Source organism: Amaranthus tricolor, chromosome 7 (assembly GCF_026212465.1).
Source record: "Amaranthus tricolor cultivar Red isolate AtriRed21 chromosome 7, ASM2621246v1, whole genome shotgun sequence".
NCBI classification, from domain to species: domain Eukaryota; kingdom Viridiplantae; phylum Streptophyta; class Magnoliopsida; order Caryophyllales; family Amaranthaceae; genus Amaranthus; species Amaranthus tricolor.
This window is the reverse complement of record NC_080053.1, coordinates 30,329,849-30,356,941: the sequence shown is the minus strand read 5'-3', so window position 1 is coordinate 30,356,941 and position 27,093 is coordinate 30,329,849. Positions and strand designations below refer to the sequence as shown.

Genomic DNA, 27,093 nt, shown 5'->3' with positions numbered 1-27,093 from the left:
CCACTATTGGAGAAAATTTGGGCTCGATCTTGATCCTAACAGGTTCTTTGAAGCTCACTCTTAGCCATTTTTGCAAGAGTTTTGGTGTAACGTAGCCTAGTTCTCTCCGAGCATTGCACAAAGCCTATGAATGATATGAGCACAAACATAGTAATTGTCTAATTGATGTTATATATACTCTAAAACTAACAAATACGATACTAAGTTTTTTCTAGATCATCAAGCGGGTTTGAGAATGACCAAAAAAATAGCGAATAATAACTTCATTATTTTTATTATATCTCAATCAAATATTTATATATTTTGTCTTTTTTAATATAATCCATACAATTTCAATTTTTCTTATATACTCTCCGAGTCCCAACCTATCCAACTAAAACCAAATTTTATGCAGCAATATTCCTACGCCACATAAGTATAATACATTAATATGAGTATTTTAATGATTCATAAAAAGTAGTTATAATGATTAATGAATAATAGTACGCAATGATTAATAAATAATGTAGTAATATATATTGTTCTTAACATTTGGTATAAAGATAAAATTTGAGCAAATTAAGAGTATAAATTATAATCAAAAATAAAAATATAGCAAATTTTAAAAAACGGACCAAAATAAAAATATAGTAATATACATGAGAGGGAGGGAGTAACGATCAATAAATGATGAAACGATAAAAGGTCAGCCAGATTAGCAAAGGTCATGTTGATGTAGGCTTTGTTACCAAATAGGCAATAATACTGATGAGCCAATAATCTATCCTTTTCTGGATGGCCAATGACTCTTTGACGATATGCCACTACTTAAATAAATATTTTGCTCCAAAAATATAAATTATAAGATTTTACAATTACACTTTTAATTAAGTTAATTATTTGACAATTAATTATATGATACAAATCAAAGAATTTGATGGATATTTATTTATTTTTCACTTTAGCATAAGCGATTATTAAGATTCATCTAAATAAATAAAATTATCGAGCACTCGATGTGCATTATTTGAACTTCTATAACCCAAAGTTCATGCTAAAAATAGTTAAAGAAAATCTAAATTTATTATGATTATTTGTGAAATGAATAAATAATCTATATTTCCAAACGATAAAACTAATAGTGTATATAGATATTATAATAAGTCTTCAAACATAAACTTAAATTGATAGCTATAGCCCATGGTATTTTTTAAATACCCTATTATATTTTTCTTATTGGTGTTAAGGAACCAACTCAACCAAAAGCTTAAGCTGATGGTTGAGGCCCCAAGATATGTTATATACTCTAACACGCCCCCTCACACGAGACCCCATTGGGCTAGAAGTGTGGATGCGCATAGGCGCTGAATATTCCACTTTAAATGAAGGGTGGTTGAGATTCGAACCCGTGATCTCTCACGTTGGCTTCTAATACTATGTTAAGGAACCAACTCAACCAAAAGCTTATACTCTAACAATTGGCTTTGGATATCATGTTAAAAAATTAATTTAACTAAAAATTTTTAATTAAGTTTATAGTTGAAGTTCTATAACATATTCTCTGTCAAACTTTACATAATTTATTTTACAAAGAATTACAAAAATAAATATAAAATATATACTTAAATAAACTTATTTTTTTTTTATTACACTTGAGTTTGTATTTTTTAAAAGCAATGAGAAATGATAGGGAGTCCTTGTTACAAAGGATCTTCAAATCTACTTTAATCTTAAACCAAATCAAGGAAAGAAAATGACACTTCAAAAAAGAAGATTTAATTATCAATTTTATTATAAAAAGAGGCTCCTACACAAACCTAATCAGATTTGATCATGCAATAAAAATCTTACCCACATATTATAATAAGATTAATAAAAACTAAAGAAACCCAAAAGAATTTTTTAATTCATATAATCATAATTTTAAGGTAAGATCAGGACAAGAATCATTATTTTCAAATGAATAATAGGAGTAATAACCATTATTATTATTATTATTATTATTATTATTATTATTATTATTATTATTATTATTAATTAAAACAGCTGAACTTTCAGCTTCATCATCCACCTGCCTAAAACTTCCTGGCCAAAACGGCACCGTATTAAAGACTGGGATACCTCTTATGAAATACCCATTTTGCCCTTCAAATTTTGCTGCTGGCCCACCACCCCCATTTAAGGGCATTACTCTCTGATGATCATGATATTGATGATGAGGGTGCACCATAGCCATCATAGACCCATGATGTGCTTGAATATTAATGGACGGTCTAGATGTAAGTGGGAATGAAGTATAAGGAGAACCATGAAGAGGAAGAGATGCTAAACTTACATGCTTGTCAGCAAAAGCACCAATCCTCACAGCTCTTTTAGCAATACTTCTTTCTCTTTTATGAGCATTTTGGTGACCTCCAAGTGCCTGTGAGCTAAAGAATTTTCTCCTACAATAGTTACAAGAGAATACTCTACTATTATTAGGAGGTGAGATTTCTTCCCCTGTCACTTTATCATCACTTTCATCACCCGCACCTTCTTCACTTAATTCCTTGTTTGGATTAAAACAAAGGTTTAAGTCTAGGGAAAAAGGGTAATGGGTGTTATTTTCTTCTCCTTCTTCTAAGTTTTCCTTATATGTATTGTTTGAATTAGGATTACCCATGTTTGGTTGATGAATGAATATTAATGGAGATATAGAAGAATTAAGGGTAATCCAAAAAAAGGTATAATGAAATTATAAGGCTACTTTTTATGTTTGTAGTTGTTTGGAGAAAAGAAATTGATTTACAATGTAATGAAAAAATTTAGTGTCTTGGGATTAGAAATGGTGGGGGAGGAGTTGTCTAGAAAATAGGCTAATCAAAAAGAGGTAGATAGACAAAGGTAGTGGGGTTTTATTTTCTTTGCCACTTATGAAGAAGATAAGGGGGGGAAAAAGTATAAATGATTAACATGTGGTTTTTGGGATCATCATTTTGGGATAGATTTAAGTTTATTTTTTCATTTTTAAGTATGTTCTATCTATGATTGGTGTATACTTTTATAGTTTATATGTAAAGTTACCATTTTTATGATAATGATATACTTTTTTTTCTTTTTATTTTAGTTGCTTCTATTTTATTTGTATTATTTTTATTTTTGAATAATGATCGAGTACTTTCTGTTAATCATATTCATGTCATTTAATTCCTTTTTAATTTCATTCACACAATTCATTGTATCTTTTCATTTATTATCACTTTTTTAAAAATAACTCAATTCATCTTTGATACAAATTAAAATGGATAAAATATTAATTAGGGTTTTTTTAAGTAAGGGAAGACAATTTTCTACTAGTAAGGAGGGAAAGAAACTAATTAAACTCTTGTTACACGAGAGAGAAGAAAAGTCTTTATTTATAAATCTTGGTGTTGTTTAGCTCACAAGTTATACTATATCTTGTTAGAGTGGTTCATATGGTGTATAAATTTTGACCTGTACTTCAACAATAACTAGGAAATTATAGTAGAGTAATTCTTCTTTTTGCTAGATTTTCTTCAATTGGTCCATCATAACACTTAAAAAACTATACAAATTTAAAATTAATCTCACTTTGTCTTTCTCTGAATTTATAATGTACAAGACCAAATTTCTTTAAGGCCATCTTTTTATGGTCATTTACAAACAAATTAAAAGATATAATTATTGACAATATCACAGAGAATGACATTCAGCTAGACATTTTTGACCCTATACGGACAATACTATATAATTATATTATATAACTTTACGCCAATATGTTGGAAATCGTTTAAGTATTAATTTGATAAATTTGTTACTGGGCTTGGAAAGCAATACCCACATAAGAGGACAATTTACTGTATACAACAAAACTAATAATGTTTTATCTAAAACCAATTGGTAATAAAAGAAATATCCTACCAAGCTTATATATTAGTCAACATATCTCTAATTATTCGAAATGGATCACATACAAGTTATTTTCCAACTCGATGAAGTTTTCTCCTAAAACCAATCATGATCGGTTGAGTAGCTCATCAATATTATATACTACGTCAATCGCTCTCTAATTCTTCAATATGGGATTATATATGAGTTATTTTTCCAACATATTCATTACAGGGAATATGAATTATGGGTTAGGCGTGCAATAAAAAGCAATTCTTTAACTCTTACATACAAGAAGAACCAATTTCTTTTTCCATTGCTGGCAGAATTCTTTAGTCTAATCTCGAATCAAATAAAATTATTATAGGGAAGCAAAAAATAGGTTGGGACTTGGGTGAGAGCGAAAGAACAATGGAAATGTCAGATGAGTCTAAGAGAGAAAAATGGAACGTAGTGAAAGACAATAAGGCATAAAGACAATAGATAGGAGAAATAACAAGTAGTTGGTGTTGTGTTGTGGCTGTTGTCTAACCCATGCCATGCCGTGCCAATACCAAATTGCCAATCCCTTCTATTTCTCGTCTTTTCCCATCACTCTTCCATATACTTGTTCATGTGTGGGTTCATATGTGCCCTTTATTTTTCTTATATAGACAAATATTCCTTTGTCCTAGTCAGTTTTTTTTTAAAGCAATCGAGAGAAAATTTTTTAATTAAAAATTCATCAAAGCTTTTTGGGTTATAATATAAAATAGACTAAGAGAAGAAAAAAGGTTAGCGAGAATTGAATCGAGGTTTTTTTTTTTTGGATAAAACATGATTCTCAAATTCCACCAAAGTTAATAAGGTAGTGTTTGGCAATATAGAATTCATTTGAAAATAGGAAATTTAATTTTGATATGGATATTCAAATTTAAGAATTGTAAATGATACCTATATACTTGAAATTTGCAAATTTTGATACTTGACCAAATTTTACATTATTATTGCAAGTCTATGGAATAGACCCAAGTCTATGTGTCACGAGACCGTCTCATACAAGAATCTATGTTAATTGAAAGGATTAGAAAATTCCATGTGAGATACATACAAATATTTACCACATGGAATAATCAAATTGTTTAATTGCTATATTTATTGAACTAAATATCATCCAATTTACTAAAGGATTTTTTTTACAAAGATTTGCCACCTGGAATAATTAAAATGGTTAATTGCTATATTTATTAAACTTACATGACATAACATATTATATTTCTACTATAAAAGTCAAAACACTCAATTTCTTTTTAAAGAAAAATAATATGTCCATCATCAAATTAGTATAATACAATCATATTTTAAATAATAATAATAATAATAATAATAATAATAATAATAATAATAATTATTATTATTATTATTATTATTATTATTATTATTATTATTATTATTATTATTATTATTATTATTATAATATTTATAACATTTTTTTTGAAAAATTTATAGCATTCTTTTAAAATCTCATAATACTTCTATAGTTTTATATCTTAATATTAATAATTCTGCATTTCACTAGATTCTATATTAATATAGTATAATTGTTTATTTAACTAAACAATAAAGTAAGTTATGATTCGAGTAATGATAAAATAGACAATAATTGAAAAATTTTACAAATAAACTTTTTCTTTAATAATCCGATTCATCAAACAAATTAAAGATATAAATTTTCTTCAAATGGAAATCAAATTATGAAAATTTTTTTCAACAAACAAAAATTTAGCTGAATTGTAATAGCAAAAATCAAAAGTAAAAAAAATTCAATAGCAATTGGTTTGTAAATTTTTCAAGCAACGCTAATAGATTGCTAATTAGCAAAATCTTTAAATACGAGTCATTTAATTAGGATAGAATTTTATTTGCCTAAAAATAATATGCGGTGAGCGTGGATCGAACACGCGACCTTCAGATCTTCAGTCTGACGCTCTCCCAACTGAGCTATCCCCGCAAGTTGTAATTTAATTTATTTTTATACAACTAATATTATAGCTAGTCGTTTTAGAATTAAAATGAAAAAAAGTTTATCAAGTAAGAATAAAATTTATAGAATGTGCAAATTAAAAAGAAGAAATGAATTGTACATTTATTTATTTTATTAACTTAATTTATATATTGGAATAATTAATGCATATTCATATCAGTTATGTTACACAAATTCTATTTTACATAAATAAATCAATTATAGTGATTAAATCTTTTACGTTAAGACTTAAATATCACTTTATTTTGTTTAATATTTTACACATGAATTTTAATCTAAAATTAACATTTTAGATATTAAAGCAATAATTATTTTAAAACTATTCTGTAATACAAGAAGACAACAAATGTGTTTTCAGGTTGGAAACAATGATAAGGGGTATAAATTTTTTTTTTTTGCTAATTTATTAAATGAGATTAAGGGATACATGTTCTATTCCTTCCACTTCTTTTATTAAAAATAGATGGAGTTGAATGAGTTTGTTTAGTAAGAACATATATATATATATATATATATATATATATATATATATATATATATATATATATTACTTAGCAAGAATAATCAACTCAATCTATTTTTAAAATGATAAGTTACTCAATTTAATTAATTTTTAGGAGGGTTATAAATGATAAATTGACTAATTTTATTTATCATATAAGTTAATATCAATCAATAAAAACTTAAATGATATGATAAGAGTATATTTTATCAATAGCTGATAATTTAGACTTTCATTTGTGCAAATTATCCATCTCTATTACCCAATAATTATAACTCGCAAATTACCATAATTCATAGTTTCAAATTATTCATTAATAAATACTTTCAACAATTTACATGAGAAATATCATTTTATTTTATTATTTTTATTAAAATATTAATAAAATGAAGTGTCATTGAGAATCATTGGTTAAATGAATTTTCCTTTCAATCCCATTCACAGATATACAAACTTCACCACCAATAGAAAAATTAATTGTTTTCCTTTTTTACTTAAACGGGATTATCCTTACCCATTAATCCCAAAAAAAATCGGCAAGGTGCACAGGCAAAGAAACACCGGCACGAGCAAATGGTTCTAAAACTCCATGAAAAGGTTAATTCTCAGACAATATCATAAGCTACAGCTGATCAAACTATGAAGTATGAACTGTAGTCTGGAGTTCAAAATGGTCAGCTGATAATAAATGGCCAATTCTGCACTAATGGATTTCAAAATTGTACAATTATACATTTACATAAAACAAAATCTTCAAAATTTCTCCCAGAAAATAGAATACAATATTATACATTAAATGCCAATACGAAAATCGCCAAGAACATTTTTGATTCGGAAAATTTGTGCATGACGCCCATAACTTGTTCTCTACATTCAATGTTACACTCTTGAGGTAGCACAAGAAACGGCATTTCAAAAGATTTGACTTCAACACGAGATTGTTAAGAGGGATCAAATCCAAATTATCGTCTTAAAGCTCCATAATCTTTTGTGATCTAAGGTATTAGAACGAAAAGAAAACAACACACAAATCAATTACTTGTCGAAATGAGAGAAAAACACCATCTTCAAAACATCCAGCTTGAGAATCTCATTGAACAAAGGAAATGACAGACAATGTATTAGAAAACTTGATATAAATGCATGTATTTCAGGTTTATTAGGTTTAAGCTTAATATATATTAAAGGCAATGATGCATGATCTTTTTTTATGCACCTGGAGATGTTAACCAAGCTTCTCTAACAAGCTAAAAGAAGTAAAAATAATAATCTAATAGAGAAAAGGTAAAAAAAAAAAAAGAAGTAAAATAGTAAAAGGTAAAGAAAAAAGTAAAAAGTAGAAGTAAAACTAAGCTCCTCTAAGAAGCTAAAAGAAGACTTCTTCCCTTACTAACCCTTATGGCCTAAACTTCTTCACTTACACTACATATTCTTTAGAAATAAGTATTCTCTCCTTTCATCTTCTTCTTTCTCTTTGTTTTTTTTTCATTATTCAAGCTTTAACACTTTCTACTTCATCACTAAAACAGAAGAGAAAGACATGTTCTTCATCGCTAAAACATAAGAAAAACAATGGTTGAATGGGTTTGTTAACTGAAGCTTCAATGGCGATTTAAGAATGACAGCATTAAGCTACCGTACCCATGTGCAATCCGGCGTACCGTGCACATGTCAAGCATCGGCATCTGTACCGGCCGTATTGGACACTGGTGTGCTGGCGAAAATGGAGGGTTCGAGTAACATAGGTAGCATGGTAAAAACTAAAAGCAGTTGCGGAAACATTAGTGGAAACGGTCGCGGCGTCAAGGAAAACGGATATAACACAATAGTATGACCATTAGGGGGTTTTGAGCTGTAAGCTTATAATTGCATTTTTGTTGTTTAACTACTATTATCATGCCCATAACTATTATTATTGCACTATATAAGAAACTTTTAGTGAATAATTAAATAACTTATTAAATAATTATTTTGTTTAATGATTAAAATGATAAATAACTATAATTTAAGTGATTTGTAATAATTAAAGTAAGTTAATGGGTAATGATTTTTTTTTTTTTTTGGAAATAAAGGTAATGAAATTTTAACAAGAGATGTAGAACTTTTTCTATAATTTAGGGACATTTTAGAAGAAATTTTTCTATAACATCTTCTCGACAAAGTAATAGTGAAATATCAGCCATTACGCATCACATAACGGTCAAAGCAGCATTTTGACCATAAAAAGTCATACACCATTACGTAACGGGATTTGACACAACTCTCAAACATGTAAAATAATGGTAGTTGCATTATGTAACAGATGAGTTTTTATTCCATGATCAATAGACTACAATTTACTTTGTGGTGATTAGTGTGACTTAATGTCCTTAATCATGGGTTAATATGTTGTGTTTTAAGAAGCGGCAAAATGGTAATTTCAGACATATGGTATAAGGCTTAAAAGGAAGAATCGATGATTTGAGACAGAAGGAAAAGTCGAGTCGGATTTTCCCTTGGCCAAAGGGAAGCCGACTCGGTGGTATAGGCTGGAACATTTTCTTGTTTTGTTCTTCGGCTTTCTTGATTAGCCTTAGGATTATATGTAAGTGTTAGTCCCTATAAACTATAAATAGGGCTAAACACATAGATTAGATACATTGATTTCATTCCCTTATTCTCTCTACACATTTTCACTCTCTACTCTCTATTCTCTTCTTCCTCAATTGTAATCATTTTCAATTGTACATCTTCATTGGAGAACTTGTTAAAGGAGCAATAAGACATCTAGGCTAGGACAGTGGACGTAGCCCAATTAGGGGTGAACCACTTAAATCTTGGTGTGCTTTTGATTGTGTTCTTATTTGCTTATTAATTGTTCTTGGGTTGCACATATCAAATTAAGTTTTGGGTGTTTGTGTGAGACGTGTTCTTGAGATCAAGTCTTTGATCCTTGGGTATATAGTGGGAAATTAGTTCATACTTTAATAGCCATTTTTTGTTAGAAAAGGAATCCAAAAATTCTATACTGGTCAATGCAATGAAGATTCTCACAAGCAGCTTCATGTCAGTCACAGAAAGAGGCAGAAGCAAAAATCACACGAAAACTCAAAATATTCAGCTGAACATTGCATAGCAATGAAAGAAATCAAAGTCAAAGAATGAATCAACAAATATCCTGACCTTAAGTTGAGACTTATTATATCGGCTCGGTATATCATCATCCTCATCTTCATCATCATTGCCCATAAGCATCCTTTGAAGTGAAGAACTCCCTGATTGTCTTCCCCTCTTAGAGGGCTGTGTTGAACCTCTCCCCCTTCCTTTTGGTGCAGCTCGTTTGCGATTTTTTACTTGGAGCCCATCGTCATCATCCTAGACAAGTCAAATTACATTCATTTGCTTAGTTAGACATTACTACTGATTAGCAAAGCCTATAAAAGAAATGTACACAGCTCTGCCCATACTATAACATAGGATTTGTGTTTATTACCCTTTAATTTTTTTTCAAGTTTTTACACTTATACCAATTTTGCAATCCAACGACATGCCATAACCCCAATACCAAGTGGCTCCCACCTAGGCAGGGATTGCGGGATTAGATGTATGCAAACTTAACCATGATTAACAAAAAGGTTATTTTTAATTGACCCTTAATTGCAAAAGAAATTCCTTATATTTCATTGTTCATCAAAAAAGCTAAATATCCATATGAGCTCCCACATCAGCTACGGACGGCTTATCTGGATTATGCAAAGCAGATCTCACATACCGAACTGTTCTTGACCTTTCGAGCTTCGTACTCCTCATCATCACTTGATGCAGAATCGACTTCATCAGCAATTGCATGCACTGCCGTTGAAGCGGCAACTGATGCAGATCTGCACTTTAAAAAGCTAACCATTAGATATCACAGACCACCAAAGATAAAATAAAGAAAACAATAGATTAAAAAGATTTCATGCGAGATTTGTCTACATGAATAAAGCCATAATGAAATCCTTACTAGGGAAAAATCTCTCTAATTTTATGCTTCCTCTGTACTATTTGTTTATCCCCAAATGAAACTTTGATATAGTTCTTCCCATTATGCATATTTCCATTTTGGAACATTTTTTTTGGATAAAAACAACCTCATTTGTCTAGCATATTTTACAAAAAGACGGAGTCGTCTTGAAAAATTTGAGGGCCCTATGCAAAACTTTTATTTTGCGCCTTATTTATGGTAAATATATTTTATTTTATTAATAAACTTAACATATTTCTTTTTTTGATTATACACAGGAGAAAGAGGAGGGCCCTGTACGGTCGATCACCTCGTACATCCTGAAAGACCCCCCTACAAAAAGTGCATCACATATTTGCGTTTTTAACCTCCAAAATTAACTTGATGCTTTCATAATAATGGTACCCCTCCCCCTTTGCACCAAAATAAAAATAATGGTACCTCTCTCCTTCAATATAACCGCACCCTCTTTTCACCGAACCCCTTTACTTTCTATGATTTCAAGCAATAATAAATTACTTTTTAATCAAATCTTATCCCTTATTACTACTCTCCTTGATTCCTCTCCATATTTTAAGTGGGAAGAATATTAGAGAATGGAGAAAGTATAAAAGTTTTTATTTTTCATTGTATTCCCTATGACTATAAGAAAAGGGTAATATATGCATATTACTCTATCACTTCTAATAAGATCTATGCACTATTTGCTATAGAGCAATATATATATATATATATAGAGAGAGAGAGGAGAGGGATCCAATGAAAAGGGTGTTCAAAATGAGAAGAATAAAAAGCATTCTACACCTTTGATTTGAATAAAATAAAAAATCGAAGGTCACAATGAAGCCAAAACACTTAATTGTAAAAGTCACTATCTTACACAGAAAAGATATTATGTCATAAATCTGAAGAATGTTATTAATTTATAACATAGTATCCTTTTTTTTTTTATAGTGACTAACAATAAATCCTTTATATTTGATCCTACATCTATATATATAAAGATTATACTTTTAGGCAAATAAGTGTTACTTTAAGAAAAAAATTCTAAAAAAAACTCATAACAAGGTGTTACTTTTTACTTAAAAAGGTGTTACTTTTCGAAAAAAATGTGTTACTTTGTATTAATGTTTTAATCTGAAAGTAACGTTTTTTTACTAAAATGTACCAGATTTTTTTAAAAACAAAAGTAATATTTTTTTGTGCAAAAGTAACACTTTTTTTTGAAAAGTAACACATTTTTATTAGAGAGATTAGTTCTCACGGTTCTCATATAACCTTGGTTCTCACTTGAACTTGACCCTTTATATATATATATATACATATATATATATATATATATATATACATATACATATATATATACATATACATATATATATATACATATATATATATATATATATAAAAAGATATATATATAAGTGGCACAGCAGATGGAAATCCTACATTTTAAAACTCTATTCTACAAAGAACCACCAAACTCCATCTATGTGCACCACAATCTTGCATACCCCCCTTTTTCTCTTTTGCTTACAAATTTGAGTTAAGGTCCAGTGATAAGAAAGGAAGTAATGGAAGGACAGATGGGGCTAGCAGGCACATCCAACCTTGAAGGTGGAAAAAATGATTCTGTTTGATCCTGCAGTTAAAGGAACAAGACTAATTGTGGCTATGTGAAGGCAAAAGCAAGCTTGGAAAACTCTCCCCAATCTTAAACACACCAAAGTCTCAGCCATGTATAAGGTATTTAACTTTGAGCCATGCTATTACTCACCTCCATAAAATAAAACATACAAAAGAAAATCTCATAGAGAAAAGCAAAGTCAAATAAGCAAACCATCTAAAAAACCTACTAATTCCCCCAAGAAATAGAGGTATTTTATTCAGGCTTCCCAACCAGATATACAAACATTATGCAGTACCAATGCAAAAGTCTAGTACATACATGCAAAAAAGTGAGATCAATACAGAAGTAAGCATGGAAATAGCACACCTTTGAGAACGGCGAAAACTCAAAGTTGCATCGAGAGTTGTCTGCTTCATATTGGTGGCACCTTTTCCTCTACCCTTTCCTCTTCCCCTTCCTCTCGTAGAAGTTTTACCGGTTTCGGAAACATCATAGGATGAACTTAGTTCTGTAACTTTCGCCTTTCTGCCTCGAGCAATAGACTTTGCTCCAGAAATTTGAGTAGGATCATCTTCATCATCACTAAAAGATGCTGCACCTCTTGATCCTGCCATGCGTTTACCTCTGAGCTCCTAGACAGGGAACAGAAAAGGCATTCAGCTATCAAGACTCGTCATAGCTACAAGCTTTTAATTTGGGATAGCCACAGAAATCCTGTTCTGCTACTCGTTAAATACAATATTTTCATAAACAACATTCAGTGCTCTTGTTGGATAAGGGCCTGACAGTAAATAACTTAAGTTTCCTTGCATTGTTTTAAAATCTCCATGCAAAGTAGTCTATCAGGGTAGTCAGCCGGTGGATCTCAAAGACTGACTAATTATAATTTCAACATTTCATTATAATTTCAGTGCTCTTCGTGTGCTTAACAAAAAAAAAGTACATGATAGATAAAAGTTAATACAATTAAGAAAAGGCTTCAGGAACAATATGAACATATAGCATTGACAAACGTCAGTTCAGACACATATAACACTAAAGAAAGAGAGCCAACCTCTGACTGAGCACTAAAGGTAAATGTCTTTGGGTTTGTTGCCCTGTTTTTGACACGTTCCTGAAGAATATTAACAAACGACTAGTTAGAGTTAGACACAAAACTTTGAAACATTCAGTTCCCATCAATCATGGCGTATAACAGAACAACATTTCCTAGAAAATGAGACAAGGGTACACTAAGGGAGAAAAAAGATACTCGGTATAAATATGAGTATAAATGTACTCTGCAGATACAAAATACAGATATGAAAATATAAGAGTCAGGACTCTTGCCTCCAAACACTCTCCAACTTTAACAATCAAGTCTTCTTCCTCAAACTTCACCGGATCTGAATCTCCAGCAATTTTGCTCTACACAGAAGACATAACAAATTACAAGTTTACTATCATGTACCAAAACCATCAGAATCAAGTCAAAAAAGGTTATCAAAGGGAATATAGGAACAGTAAAAGAAATGGTTCATCATCACATATATTATGGAAATCTGATGCCGGACACTCGCTTATGAATGCAACTTACACGTGTTTCGTCAAGATTGTGTTGTAAGCAAGCATGAAAAGCCATTTTGTCATCTTTGTTGACAAAATTATGCAGTGCAATATCCAAATCATTAACAGGAAGAATCTCCATTTTCTGCAAGAAGTAAAAAGATAAAATTTAATTTACTAGAAAAAAAAAAACACTAAGTACCATAAAGTTAAGCTAACATTCTGCATTTTTGTACAATTTATTTTACATAAAATGGCTTTTGGACACAACTATCAAGCAGTCTTCTAATTCTTCGTTTGTAAATGCTTCCATACATGAGAAGGGAGAAACGTATATGAAAGGTACGCACAACACAGTTGTTTGTATCTTTTGAGCTAGTATAACCCTTTGCATTCAGCTGTCGAGCTAGGAAGAGATCATCTCTCAAAATATCTTAAGGTCAACTTGCAAATCTACATCAGACAAGGGATTGAAAACGTCCTAACTTCTGAACACATTACCAGATTACTCTCAGCAACCAAAGCCTCAATATTCTGTTGGTTTAATTCTTCTGGTCGGAATTTCTCAGAATCATCCAATTTCCCTGAAAAAAGGAAAAGGGCACATGTACATCAGACAGCAAACGAAAATTTAGATGAAGTGATGAGCTAACAAGAATAATAAAGACTAAATTTGATAAAAATGTGACAAAAATTTATATCTGAATACAAACAGGGCATGAAAGATATTGAGTAAGCAAAGTACTTTGTTATCAAAAATGTGCCATAAGCAAACTAAAATGCACTCCTTTATCATTTTTAGTAATTGAAGAAATTTACAAAAGGGATGTACAAAGCAAGACAAGTTATCCTCAATAAAAAGTGAATATCACCGAAAAAGGGTCCTACAAATCTCCATAACTGATTTATTTTAAGCCCCAGCTGCAAATATCCTAAAAGAAAGTCATTTTAATTCTTTGGTATAAGGGGTGAAATCTAATCAAAGATGAACCATATTACGGTTTATGGATTCGCAGGTAAAAGCCTTCCCTTTGGAGAAAAAGGCCCAATTGAGTTGAGGTCGCCTAGACTAAACAGTGAAACTTAACATGGGCATAACTCTATAAACCTGGGAAGTGCATACAAACTAAAATACATAGAACAGTCTGCCGACAGCCCCTGTGCCAGAGAAATAAAATAGAGCCAATACAAACCCTGACAGATAAGTTCCGGCAGTCTTGTATATATGTGGCTTTTGAGAAAAGCAAGAATGTTGATCTAATCAAATACACGAGAAGACTTATATGAAGGAACATGGCACAACTTCTTCCCCTTGGTTGGGTCAAACCCTACAAAATGTATATACAAAAGGTCCACTCAACAGGGCCGAAGCTATACTCTCCACCAAAAAAAAACTAAAATACTCAGACGGAGCCATTGACAATAAAGAATGACATGCGAACAAGAATAAAAGTTGCTAAAAAAACCATCCATATAGAATCTAGCATATCATTTGTATAATCTTGTAGAAAACTAACGAAACTCAATAATGAAAGTTCTTGACAAGTTTTACCTTCTAAATGAAATAAGAATAGAAGCTAAGCAACTAAACAAAGACTTGCATTTAAACAATGCTAATGGATCACCCATCGACAACCTAAAATCATCACCATTAAGTAATTAGAAATCAAAAATCCCACCAACATAATAAACCCTTAAACCTCCCTAGCATGAGAGTCTTTTATAAAACAACATCCCAAGACTAACAGCATAAAGAGTACACACAACAGTATAATATATAATTAACATTTAGAAACAATGGAACAGACACAAAAGAAAGTTTCTCCACATAAATCCTCCGGGAATCTCATAGATAATCGATTTTAAAGCCTCCCAAATTGTTGATCTCTAATTTTGAGCGACACAGCATAACTCACTTTGCAAGGTCTTTCCTAGTATCATTAGCTCCAGACCATAAGAATTTTCTCACCAAAGTGCAACAGCCCAGTATCACACAGTTGACTTTAGTCTCAGTGACAACTCATTGAATCTTAGTCATTCATGATCCAAAAACTATATTAGAAGTGTTTGCCTTCTTTATAACTTTTCTATCTTAATGAGTTAATCTAACAAATATATCCAGAGTGAGTATTCATTTAGATGAATGAGTTTTCAAAATGCAATAGAATTTGACCCAAGACTCCTCAAGATCCATATACGCTGATCACCACCGTCCATCCATAGCTTTACAATGCTACTCTGGTGCCGTTAGTTGTTCTTTTCCATTTCAATTTCTTCCTTCAGATTTACTCTCTATCAAATGCTCAATGCTCGTCAAACTTCTGGTTCACATCTCAGCTCTTAAACTATCTTATCTTGCACATAACTTAAATAGCATTTACGTTCTCTCTATCTCTCTCCTCAACAAATGCACCCCTTTTTCACTACTGTCTCTCTCTTTTATACTATGCACAAACCCAATATTCAAAGTAAAAAATACAAAATAAACAAAAGCAGGGATATAAAAAATAATCCAATAACAGCTCAAGTAAACTAATGACATCAAAAAACTCAAAATCCAAAAAATAACAAAAGTCACAATTGCCTCAACCTTAAAATCTCACCACTTTCTAATTTTAATGAATTAAAACCATTACCAGAACTGCCCACAAGATAATTACCTTCAGTTCGATTCTTAACCCGCGAAGCCTTTGAGAATATCAAGATATCCTGAGGGTTTGCCACCTACACAGAAAAAAGTGCATTTACTAACCATCCTATAAGTTGCAAGAACCCAAAAATCATTAAAATAATGAAAATGATAGAACTTGTCATAAATATGCGATCATATCATTCTTTTGGCCATAGCTACTCCTATATACATATGCCCATCCCCTCTTTGTAGCATAGTAACTGACAAGTAATAAAGTAGTTTATTAAAATAAATTATCATAGTATTTTGGATGGAAAATTGCAGGAAGGAAGGGACAATCGTAAACAAAATATGCAATATGATGCAAAAGGAAGAAAGACAAACTAACAAAGTACCTTGCCAACATACTTCTGTCCAAATCTCTGAGGATTTATTGTCATAAATCCAGAGTAGTCAACCTACCAATTAAAAAGGCTAACGTAAGCTGTGTAGAAGAAACTAACCACAGAAATGATTCATAAACAAAAGCAGTGACTAAAAGTAAAACTTGTTTTCTATAACTTTTTTCGTTCTTTTTCTAAAAAGCTGCAATGGAAGACAAGAACCGGAACCCCCAGAGTATTCCAATATGCATGTGAATCATCAAGATCTAAGACATGTCATGAGTCCACCGACAAGCTCAAGAGGAAGTCCTCGACAACTATATGAACTTGAATCAAGGATCCGAAAAACCTCTTACAAAGAGAATATGCGGTTCTTATAGCAACAAATCTCCTGCAATATTCAATGGTTTCCTTTCTTTCAAACCACCAATAAGTAACATGTGATCAAATGTGCATTTCAAATGATATCTGCTTAAGGTAACTTAAGGCTTTACTAAATTGATGCCAAATGTCTCCTATATTTCACCAAAAAACACTTGTTAAATACCTTATTTGGCTGTGATGACTCAATTATGAAAATGTAAATGTAATGATTTAGCTTGCCTCCCCTTGACTATTTCCATCAACTATAGCAATCACAATTGTCAAATTTGTGGAGAAGAAGAGTAGACTATGCTGAGGTGGGCAAGAATTAATGTTGTAGTTGCAATGGGATGACAAGCTGACAGTGGTGAGTATGGGCAGAGCATGGTTATAGTTAAAAAAAAAAAAGCTGATCTGACATGACAACACAACACAGACTCCACACAAAACAATTGTCCTAGACTAGCGTCAAAAATTTGGCCATTTAATCTAAGCAAGTCAATACGAGTTCACTCTTTATTAAATGGGTTGCGTTGATGAGATATTTGACATAGAACTAACATACTTTTCATCGGCAATATTCATCTATTCATTTGCAATCCCATGTAAAAGAATTTTCCCTCTAATCATTGCCAAAGAAAAAGAAGAAAAAAAAAACAAAAAGATGTACAACAGTTTCATATCCACTTTATATTTCTTCTAGATTAAGTTACACTTAGCAGCAGGAATTTTGACTTGATCATACAACATGTCATTACCCCAATGCAAAGTCGTTCCCTCCTAGACAGGGTTTTGGGGTCAACGTACATAATCGTACCCTTGTAATAGCAAAGGTGTTGTGAAAGGATCATTTTAGGTGGCTACAATCCTCGCTCAAGTCTCAACACTTGGCAAGAATTTTCCAGAATGATTTTAGTCTATAAAAGCTTTTCTAGTTCAGGAAAACAATTGTAGCTGACCAAGCATTGGACCCAAAATCTTTAAGCTCCGTTGAATTAACAATAATCAATTGAAAGAGATTCGTCAAAAAACCATCAAATGCCCATCATTAATAACAACCATTTTATAAAGCATGCAGGATGTACCTTCACTCGAACCAATGGAAGCTTAGCGTCAGCTTTGTTGGCTGCCTTTCTGTTAGACTTCTCAATCAGATTTCTGACCTATTCAAACTACATAATCAACACCAGAGCAAGAAAACAAACTGAAAAGATAACAAAATACCATCCACACAAAAAAAAAAAAAAAACACTTATATATTTGATATGAGAATACAGATGTAAACAAAGGAGCATGGGGGGCACTGCACAGACACAAGATAATGGTATTTCTTAAAACAGAGAAAAGCTTACCACTTTATCTAGATGCTCAAGAATTGAATTATGATCACTTTGATCAATATCAGGTACATCTTTCAACACAACCTGAATTTTTAACAATCAATAAACAACAAGGCGGCTTTCATCATCCTCAACATTATTTAGTAAGTATTACCTCAGCATATTCAAAGGGCCTCACAGATTGCAGAGGTATTTTGGTTGGACGGTATTGGTTTCCCTAAATGAGCACAATATCAGGTCAGGAAACAAAAACTTGATTCCAACGCTGTTAGCAAATAAAAAGGTACAAAATTTTATGGAAATCTGTTGAACTACCTTAATTTCTAAAAGAAGAACATGCTTTGGCTTTGATTCCCCATCAATAAGTGATGTTGCAACAGAAGAACCAGGTTGTGTAATATGAAAACCCATTCCAGTAACTTCCTGTGAAATCAACAGGCCACCAGTTATAGAATTCTGCGATATATGTCGGAAGCCAAGAAAAAACTGAAACTGCACCTGTGGGTCAATTAGGCATTCATGTTCATGGCCCCAAACCACGAAATCAAGGAATCGCGGTAAAAAATGCTCATTTATAGCATTTTTAGGATTTGTTTTTATTCTGCACAAGTAAAAGTCTTGTCAGAGCACATTTGCTGCTGCAAAAATCCAGTAGCTTTCAGGATTTTACGCGGTCTGTAACAATAATATTTCACCGACTTATCTGCAGGATAAAGGGAGAAAGCAAGCTCTCAGAAAACAATATTGGTAGAGACTGTACCTATTCTGGTGGAGAACAAGGATATTAAACCAATCTGAAACTTGACACCCTTCTTGTGCGTCGGGGCACATCCACTGAATAGCATGAGGTGTCTGGAACCCAAAATTCAACATAGTCGATAATATATCCCGATTACAGACTCTAATGCAGGATGAAACAAAAACATGCTTATAAATATAAAAGCACCTGAAACATTCTGTTTAACCTTTCATCCCGAATATTTCCAAGGCCATATAGAGCGACAGATGTTGAACCCTACAGAAAAACCCAACATGCCATCATATAAAGTTCGATGAACTGCTCACATAAGATAATCAAAGACTAACCTTCTTGATAAGAATAGGGTAAATAGTAATCTGGCCAACCCCTGAGCCTCCAAGATTCATTTTACCAAAATAGTTGACAAGATTGCACGCTGAAAGGATATCAACAGCAGATAGATTGTCCTGTCATAAAAACATTTATAGCATAATCTTTCAGGAAGCCAAATTTAATACACTATCCAAGTATTTTCAACTGACATTGTTCTTGCTCCTGATTCAATTTTCTATCAAGAGACATCATTAAACATTGATAATTACCATATCAGACAGAAGAAAGAATTTTTCAGATTCAACAAGATGGCTCATGCATACAACATGCAGAGTTGTTAATGAAAAAAAGCTGTGCTCAAACAAGCCAGTAATTAAAAAAGTTCTCCAGTGTACTCATTCAGACACCAACTCAGTTTGAGCAGCACCGCTTTTTGGTGCAAGACAAGGGGACTCCAATTTATTCCAATATACATTCTTTCAAAAACAAATCTGAATTTAAGTTGTTAATATATTATGACAGAAGTACAGAAATATACAGAATAGTACAAAGGAACGACACTTTACTCGAATGAGAATCAAATATTGCAACTTCCACGCACCTGTCATTATTTGGAACAGTTCAACATTCAAACATAAATTGACAAAGAATCACTATTTGCTGATTTGACCTTTACTAGCAAATTGAGCATTACAACCTTATACTTATCAGACATGCCCTTTCAACATTCCTTTTATTATAGGCAGCTATGGGGGGACCTTTATCAGCCCTTTTGCACAAGGGTATTTACTCGCTTGCAGGTATGAACCAACATAATAAAACAATACCTAGGATTTGGTGGGGTGAGACTCTAAGACAATGACCTACAATCCCACACCATAAATTACGCTTCTAAAGATGACGAAGGAACATCAAATTAAAACCACAGGATTGACAGCTCAACTGTATCTTCCTAGTCATGCCACTATTCAAAATCTGGAATGAACGAACTTCTTACAGCATATGACAAGTACTTCAATACAACAAAATAAAAGTAATCACCCACACAGACACACTTCAAATGTACATATAGAAGAATTAAAGAACAAATGTGTCCATGCTACAGGCCTTACCACTCCAGCAGGATCATCGTGATTGCCATGAATTGTGAACACGGGCAAGCCAACATTGTAATGAGGGTCCTCATAATTTACATGACCAAATCTGAGTCGAGAAATAAAAAAGGTTGTAAGATATATAAGCCATTCAAAAATAACAAAAAGATAAACAGGTCCTCAGATTCATTGGAGATGCAATGCCGCAAGTAGCTAATTCGTCATCACTATCAGAGAGATAAGCTATTAAGCTCTAACTATTGGCATATGAATCCCAAGAAACCATTCAATTCAATTGAAATAATAAGTTAACCAAGCATCTCCCGGAGAGCTTCACGCAAAATACAGCTCTTCCAAGGCTATTTTAGTCTCCTAATGCTCGTTACCGCAATTCAAGCCAGAGTAAAAACAAGACCCATCGTCCGCGTTGTGAAGGTTTTCAAAAACTACGAACTGATATTTCACGCATTGTAAAGGTGTAAAAAACCACATTTTGGGCCGTATACAGGGATAACTTATGGTTTTGACCAATATTTAGGCGTCATGGTAACTGCATCACTCTTGTTACCACATCACCGTTTCATTAACGCGACTGTTACCGCATTTTACACTATGGTTCAAGCAGTGTTCTTTTACCTCACAAGTAACCATCTAGTTTAATCCTTGCAATAATATATTCCTCCCATCCAATAGGAATAAGCATGTAACAACATCTCATTATATAGCTTTTATATGCAAGCGCATTCCAGTATAAAAATATAGATTTTGGGAGTAAAATGTAATGGTACAGTTAACTATCCCTAGAGCACTAAGTCAAGGGATAAAGTTCCACCTAACTCTATTTTGGCATGTTTTCAAGTCTATTTTCTTTCCTCACCTCCTTTTTGAACCATAATTTATAGATATTAGTAGTAATGGTTGTCCATATGAGAACTGGTGATATTCAATATCCTAGACTTTCCCATTATATAGTTTACAACATATTAGGTTATAATTTTCAGTGATTTAGGTATAAAAACCCACTTTTTAATTGTGTTCTCATTGTGCAATGTTTAGAACTAAATAAAATCATTAAATTAGTTTCCTTGTATTTGACAAGCACTATACATACATTGTGCGCTTGCAATAAATAAAATTTCCACATCACATATATAACTCATTTAATTAAACGAATTAGTTTTGAGTCAAGTCAAGCAATATAACATGAACTTAATTCATTTAAGATTTTCTTATTTTTCTTAATAAATAGAAAATAAACTCATAAAAGTTTAAAATTGAGTTTAAAAGATAAGATGTAGTCATTGTTAAAACCTCTTAAATGGAAAAGGAAAACTTGAAATGAATTGAGTTGAAATCAAGTTAACTTGATCTCGAGTTAGGTTCGGATCAAGAGGTTTCAGACCGGTTTATATATGAACTGAACACGAACCCGATCTGGCTTGATCTGTTTGACAACACTAGCTAGAGCAACTAATTCACCTAATCATATTAAGATAGTAGATTACCTTCCTTTAATATTTTACCCTTATCCAACCAACTAAAATTAGCCAGAACGTCTCCCTCTTGAACTATTACTCCCAATCAAGAAACAACCTATATGTATTCATATTGTTTGAAATCATGATTTTTCAACGATGAACTCCGCAAGTACTATAATAGTATAACTACGTATCTCAAAAGCTGTAGAAATAATACATTGTATCATCAACCACCAAAATAACTATATTAGAAACTAGTAAGCATGCTTCATAGAAACTCAAGTAACGCCTATTCTTTTCTGTAAGAACAAAGTTCATCGACACCAAAACAAAGAAAGAGTATCGAGAGGAGGCTTAAGTGTTTCAGAATAGTAAGTGGAAGAAAAACTCTAGTCTTGTTGGTTCCTAGAAATCAAATGAAACACCCTAGGGATTGTTCTATGATCATGAACAAAATGAAGCTAAACACACCACTTGCTAATGAAGACAATAGATTACTAAAAATCGAAACATTACTAACCAACCATATTTCTCATATACTAGTCAAACAACCTATTACAAAACCTTACGCCCTTTTCTCCTTTTAAATTTCATTTATTTGTTTTTGACTTGAAATATAAATTATAGACCAAGAACGCAATGCATTCAAATAAAAAATATATATACTTTCAGTCCCTTAATACTTTCAGTATCCTTTTAGGGTTGTTCCTGACATATTTTTTTCTTTCTCCATGACATCAACTTCAATTATCTCTCGATCATAACATTTCTAACTTATCCTACAATCAAAAACAATTTTTCACAGTTAAATCATCCTTGATATTCTCTAGAACCCAAATATGAGTGTAGTAAGGGATCAAAGGAGTACACCAACACAATCAAGGTAACACAAGCAATCATAGCAGCAATATAACTAAAGCTCAACAACATATTCAAGTGAGGTTTAGGTAATATACAATTTCATACGAAGTCTCACAATGCTAATAAAAGATGAATATAGAACAAACCTATTTGAAAAGTTCACGGTCTGGTCGCTGACAACTTGGAATTGCACGGGTGAATCATTAAGGCAGTATTGACGAAGGATTTCCACGGCCCGCACTAAAGTCATCCTTGATGGCTTGTTCTCATGAAAGAGATCACCACCAAGAAGTATGAAGTCCACCTAATGGCCACACCATTGTCATTCTATTTGTGAGCAATAATCATAATAACAACAAGATTGAAAACACCACTTCCAAGCCTCTAGGAGCACAAAACGAACATAGGCATAAACCATACCATTGCAAGAAGATTAGAACAATGGCTAAGAATCTAATGAAATGATGCGTTATTCATGATATAATTTAATATAAAAAGGATTGTAGTTGGTGAGTACTGAGAATAACCTGTTTTTCCTCTGCTATTGAGCATATCTCCTCAAAGGAATCGAATGAATCATGACGGCGTATCTCATCCTTCTCTAAATAACCAAGGTGGCAATCGGTCGCTATAAGCACTCTTAAATTATTGCTCGAATCCTCCCTAATCATAGTATATAGAGCATACTCAAAACTATGATTCTGACACAATAACTTCTCATGTATTGCCAAGAGTTCTACTCTAGTTACATCTTCAAACAATAATAGCAACAAAATCAATCAGTTTTGAATACATCAATTCCATAACTCTTGGATAAAAGAGTTCAATTAATGGACCTGAATATATCAACTAAAATATATAATTGATGCATAGCGTATCTTCTTGTACAAGATGCAGGGGTAATTTTATCTAGAATTTCAGCCTATGATGATAGTAATTGAACAACGGGGAGAAAATCAAACGGATACAAATGATATTCACTTCCCTTGACAGAGGTAAACTAGAAGTGCTAACATCCACTCCCCTGGGCATGCCCCATTAACTCAATACTACTCAACAACTCAAATTTTAGCATTAGTTTTACAGTGTGCACTGTGAAACGAAACAACTAAAACAACTTGTAAGAAACAATCAAAAAATCAACTAGACATTAATAGTAGGAATTTGATTTATAGAATGTGTAGAACCGACAATCATTTTCCATCCTTTTTGTTTGCCTAAATCCATTGAAAAAACACACCTAATAGTGCTAGATACAATCTAGGACAGATACATTGCAACATGGGGTGTTATTACCAAACTTTACATCATTAGAAATGTAACAATCCAAAAGTAAACCAGACTCTTGCCCCAAAACAGTTTGGGTAGAACCAGTCTACAAACTACCATAGAATTGCATTACCCTAACCGAAACCTCATTTTTACCCTAAACTTGAAGTCTTGAACGAAAGTCAACTAAAACGAACCTACAAGGCTAAATTGTTTCTAAATTTGAATTTATCATTACAGATTCCAAAATTCACAACTACACAAAAACTGATGACCCAAATCAAACTTAACCAACTTTCAAATAATGGTGTGAAAAATTAACCAACTTTCAAATAATGGTGTGGAAAATTAATTAGAAGTAAAAAGAAGCAAGAAAGTATACTATAAGTTGCTAAGTAGCATATAAGTAAAGATGGAGCTAGACATGTACAAAGTATTCCATCGCACACAGGACCTGGATTAAGGGTTCTCAAATATTAATTTATAAGGGTTCACATCAATTTTGCTTTAGTTTTGATTATGTTTTTAGGCCCCAAAATTTTGAACTATGTAAATAAGCATGGCCTAAAAAGTTATTGTGTATTTTTGCTCCACCTTACATACAAGTAAAGTTTGACAATTGAAGCAGCTGAGTTAATAATGAACTTATCAGTTAAAACCAAACATCTCAATTCTCAACTAATCACTAATCATCCGAGAAACAGAGTATGAAAAGAAAAACTCAAACTCCTAACAAATAGTATAAACACAGTTCAAAGTTCAACCCCATCAAAAAATCAACCCAATAATTAAACCAATCAAGTTGGAAGTAAACTTGGCAAATCATCTGGGAGTCTAAATCCAGCACAATTTCACATTAAAAAACCATTACATTATTTTGACAACTTTCTGACGAAATAAACTCTGAAGCAAGTTTTGAACAAAAAAATCAAAATAAATGCAGATTTAGACAAAGAGAAAGTTGCTAACATGGAGAAGAAGATATCCGCGCCGCAGTGGTACTTCAGTGAACGCCTTGATTGAATGCGGATTTCAGGTTGCAAATTTCGTGAACCCTAAGAAAAGCAAACCCGATAAAACCAAAATGAAATCGATTGTAAAAAACGAAATCGGTTAGCCGAAGACGTCAAGAATGGGATTGGAAGAGAGAAATTAAGATGGAGGAGGAAAGATGTTAGTTAGGGTTTAAGGAAGGTTTAGCAATGGTGGTGGAAACTGGAAAGTGGAGGAGTTGCAGGACTTGCTGTATCTGGCGGGAAGGCATTTCCTCTTCAGCCGGTCTCAGACCGGCCCATGCCTCAATTAATTCTGTTTTTAATTCTGTTTTTAATGTTTATTTACATTTTTCTTAAATTCTATTTATTATATTTTTAATATCTACTTATTATATACAATTATTAATTATTTTCAATTTCCATGTTGGTTTATCTTATAAAACTAACAAAAATTAATAATAAATAAAATTTGTTGATTTTTATATACAACTCTTAGAGTTGTAAATATCATTATCGACCTTATAAAAAAATAATTGATGTAAGTTTTGTATATTTTAACTGTAATCTTTAATACTTTTGGTTTTTTAGTGAATCGATCACCCTTTGGGTAATAATATTGTTTGGTTAGTAATCTTAAAGTTGGGATTATTCCTGATTAATCAAAAGTTATGACTATTGTAAGAGCATATAAATAAAAAGTTGAATTATTCTAAACAATTTTTCCAAATATAAAATAACAAAGAAATTTATGTTGTGACATGACCCGACTGACCGACACAAGATGCATAGTCACGTGCTCTGAGTTATTGTTAATAAATGATCGATATAGCATCGTGAAAATAAAATGATAGAAATAGAATTATAGTAATTTGTTTTTCTCAAAAAAAACTTCTATGAGAATATTTTATGATATCTTTTTGTTGGTTTGAAATATATTTTTCAATTGTTAATAGGCAATTAGGGATTATTAGAGATAAATCAAATATGCGTAAATACAAGCCATAAAATAAATATTCAAAATAATTTTGTTATGTTTATTTGGCATGGCCGCATGGCAAGACTTGTTATTGAACATGAACTACTATGGCATGGTCCGACATACACGTAACTTGCTTAGACAGAACCTCTTAGATGAAATGCATGTATATAAATATGTATCCTACCTATATTTGACTTGATCGTGGACTCGTAGTGATTTGTAATCAACCTAATATTAACATCTAGCTTCATATAAAATTGATTACATCGAGTCTAATAGAGACTTATAATTTAATTACCACTCATAAGTCATAACCGATATTAACAAAAAAATCCATACACCCCAACTCAAATTCGCAACTCCTACTTGTCGAAGCTTAATATCTAAATGGCCACCTTTTAAGTAGGATTAAGGTTCAATCAGGATCAATTTATTTATTATTAATGTTATTACTAATAAAAGTAAGTTCTCGTCCCTTCGACCTCCACCATAGGTCCATAGGCCCCTTAATGTCATTAGGAAAAAAATTGTTGTGGAGTACTGGTGTACCTTTCAATTAGTTAAATTTATATAAAAAAAATATGAAAGTTAAAAAAACAGTCACAAACCTTTGTCAAATAATTTACATAGCTAAGATTAATTATATTTTATATTTTTACTTATCATTATTACCACTTAAAATCACTATATTTATTTGAAGTTGTTGGTTGTGAGTAGCATTTTACTTAGACAATGGTTAACCTTAGTCTCAATATACTTTAGAGATGAGCAAAGATGTAATAAATAGTTAAATCAATTCTAAATCCGCCCTTAATTTTAGGAATAATATTTTAATATTTAATGGATGGACGCATCCAAAAAACCTAAATGTGTCATTGCAAGTATGATATTGCCATACTCAAACTCATCCTATATCAACTTATGATCAATTTAAGACCTATTTTTTGATTTAATTTAGACTCATTTTAGTGAAAAACACTTTTGGACTTGTTTAAAGACCAAGAATAATTATAATACGACATATTAGATCATTACCTCAACTCAAAATATAAAATTATTACGAGTAATTTTTTCA

The 27,093-nt window shown here is 31.8% G+C and overlaps 2 protein-coding genes and 1 non-coding gene across 4 annotated transcripts; all 3 read right to left on the bottom strand.

Annotated features, from left to right (window-relative positions):
- Positions 1-12: 12 nt before the first annotated feature.
- On the bottom strand, positions 13-2,964 carry LOC130817476 (zinc finger protein 7-like). The gene has a single exon (XM_057683198.1). The coding sequence runs from the start codon at positions 2,639-2,641 to the stop codon at positions 1,895-1,897; it is 747 nt and encodes a 248-aa protein (XP_057539181.1). The 5' UTR covers positions 2,642-2,964; the 3' UTR covers positions 13-1,894.
- Positions 2,965-5,784: 2,820 nt separating this feature from the next.
- TRNAF-GAA (transfer RNA phenylalanine (anticodon GAA)) lies at positions 5,785-5,857 on the bottom strand. Its single transcript has one exon. It is a non-coding gene; the product is annotated as a tRNA-Phe (tRNA).
- A 1,199-nt stretch (positions 5,858-7,056) lies between these two features.
- LOC130818159 (double-strand break repair protein MRE11) lies at positions 7,057-25,358 on the bottom strand. 2 transcript variants are annotated; one of them, XM_057684220.1, is made up of 22 exons: positions 25,014-25,358; positions 23,303-23,526; positions 22,922-23,079; positions 20,455-20,545; positions 19,357-19,476; positions 19,217-19,285; positions 19,031-19,122; positions 18,769-18,871; positions 18,586-18,693; positions 18,425-18,487; positions 18,283-18,354; positions 18,016-18,093; positions 16,580-16,642; positions 16,213-16,276; positions 14,054-14,136; positions 13,584-13,697; positions 13,337-13,414; positions 13,062-13,121; positions 12,374-12,639; positions 10,144-10,252; positions 9,555-9,746; positions 7,057-7,387 (listed from the first exon to the last, which is right to left on the bottom strand). In XM_057684220.1, exons 2-22 carry the CDS (start codon positions 23,444-23,446, stop codon positions 7,355-7,357), a joined length of 2,160 nt encoding a protein of 719 aa, XP_057540203.1. In that variant the 5' UTR covers positions 23,447-23,526; positions 25,014-25,358; the 3' UTR covers positions 7,057-7,354. The 2 variants fall into 2 exon arrangements, with proteins under 2 accessions (XP_057540203.1, XP_057540204.1); XM_057684221.1 differs by having other exon boundaries at positions 23,303-23,438; positions 25,014-25,356.
- Positions 25,359-27,093: the final 1,735 nt, after the last annotated feature.

Coding starts and splice junctions, on each gene's coding strand:
- LOC130817476 (XM_057683198.1), bottom strand. CDS start 2,641: ATGGGTAATCCTAATTCAAACAATACATATAAGGAAAACTTAGAAGAA.
- LOC130818159 (XM_057684220.1), bottom strand. CDS start 23,446: ATGATTAGGGAGGATTCGAGCAATAATTTAAGAGTGCTTATAGCGACC. Junction 16,643..18,015: donor TTCCATTGGTTCGAGTGAAG/GTACATCCTGCA, acceptor TTTAATTGGTAG/GTTGACTACTCTGGATTTAT. Junction 14,137..16,212: donor GGTTAAGAATCGAACTGAAG/GTAATTATCTTG, acceptor TCCTTTTTTCAG/GGAAATTGGATGATTCTGAG.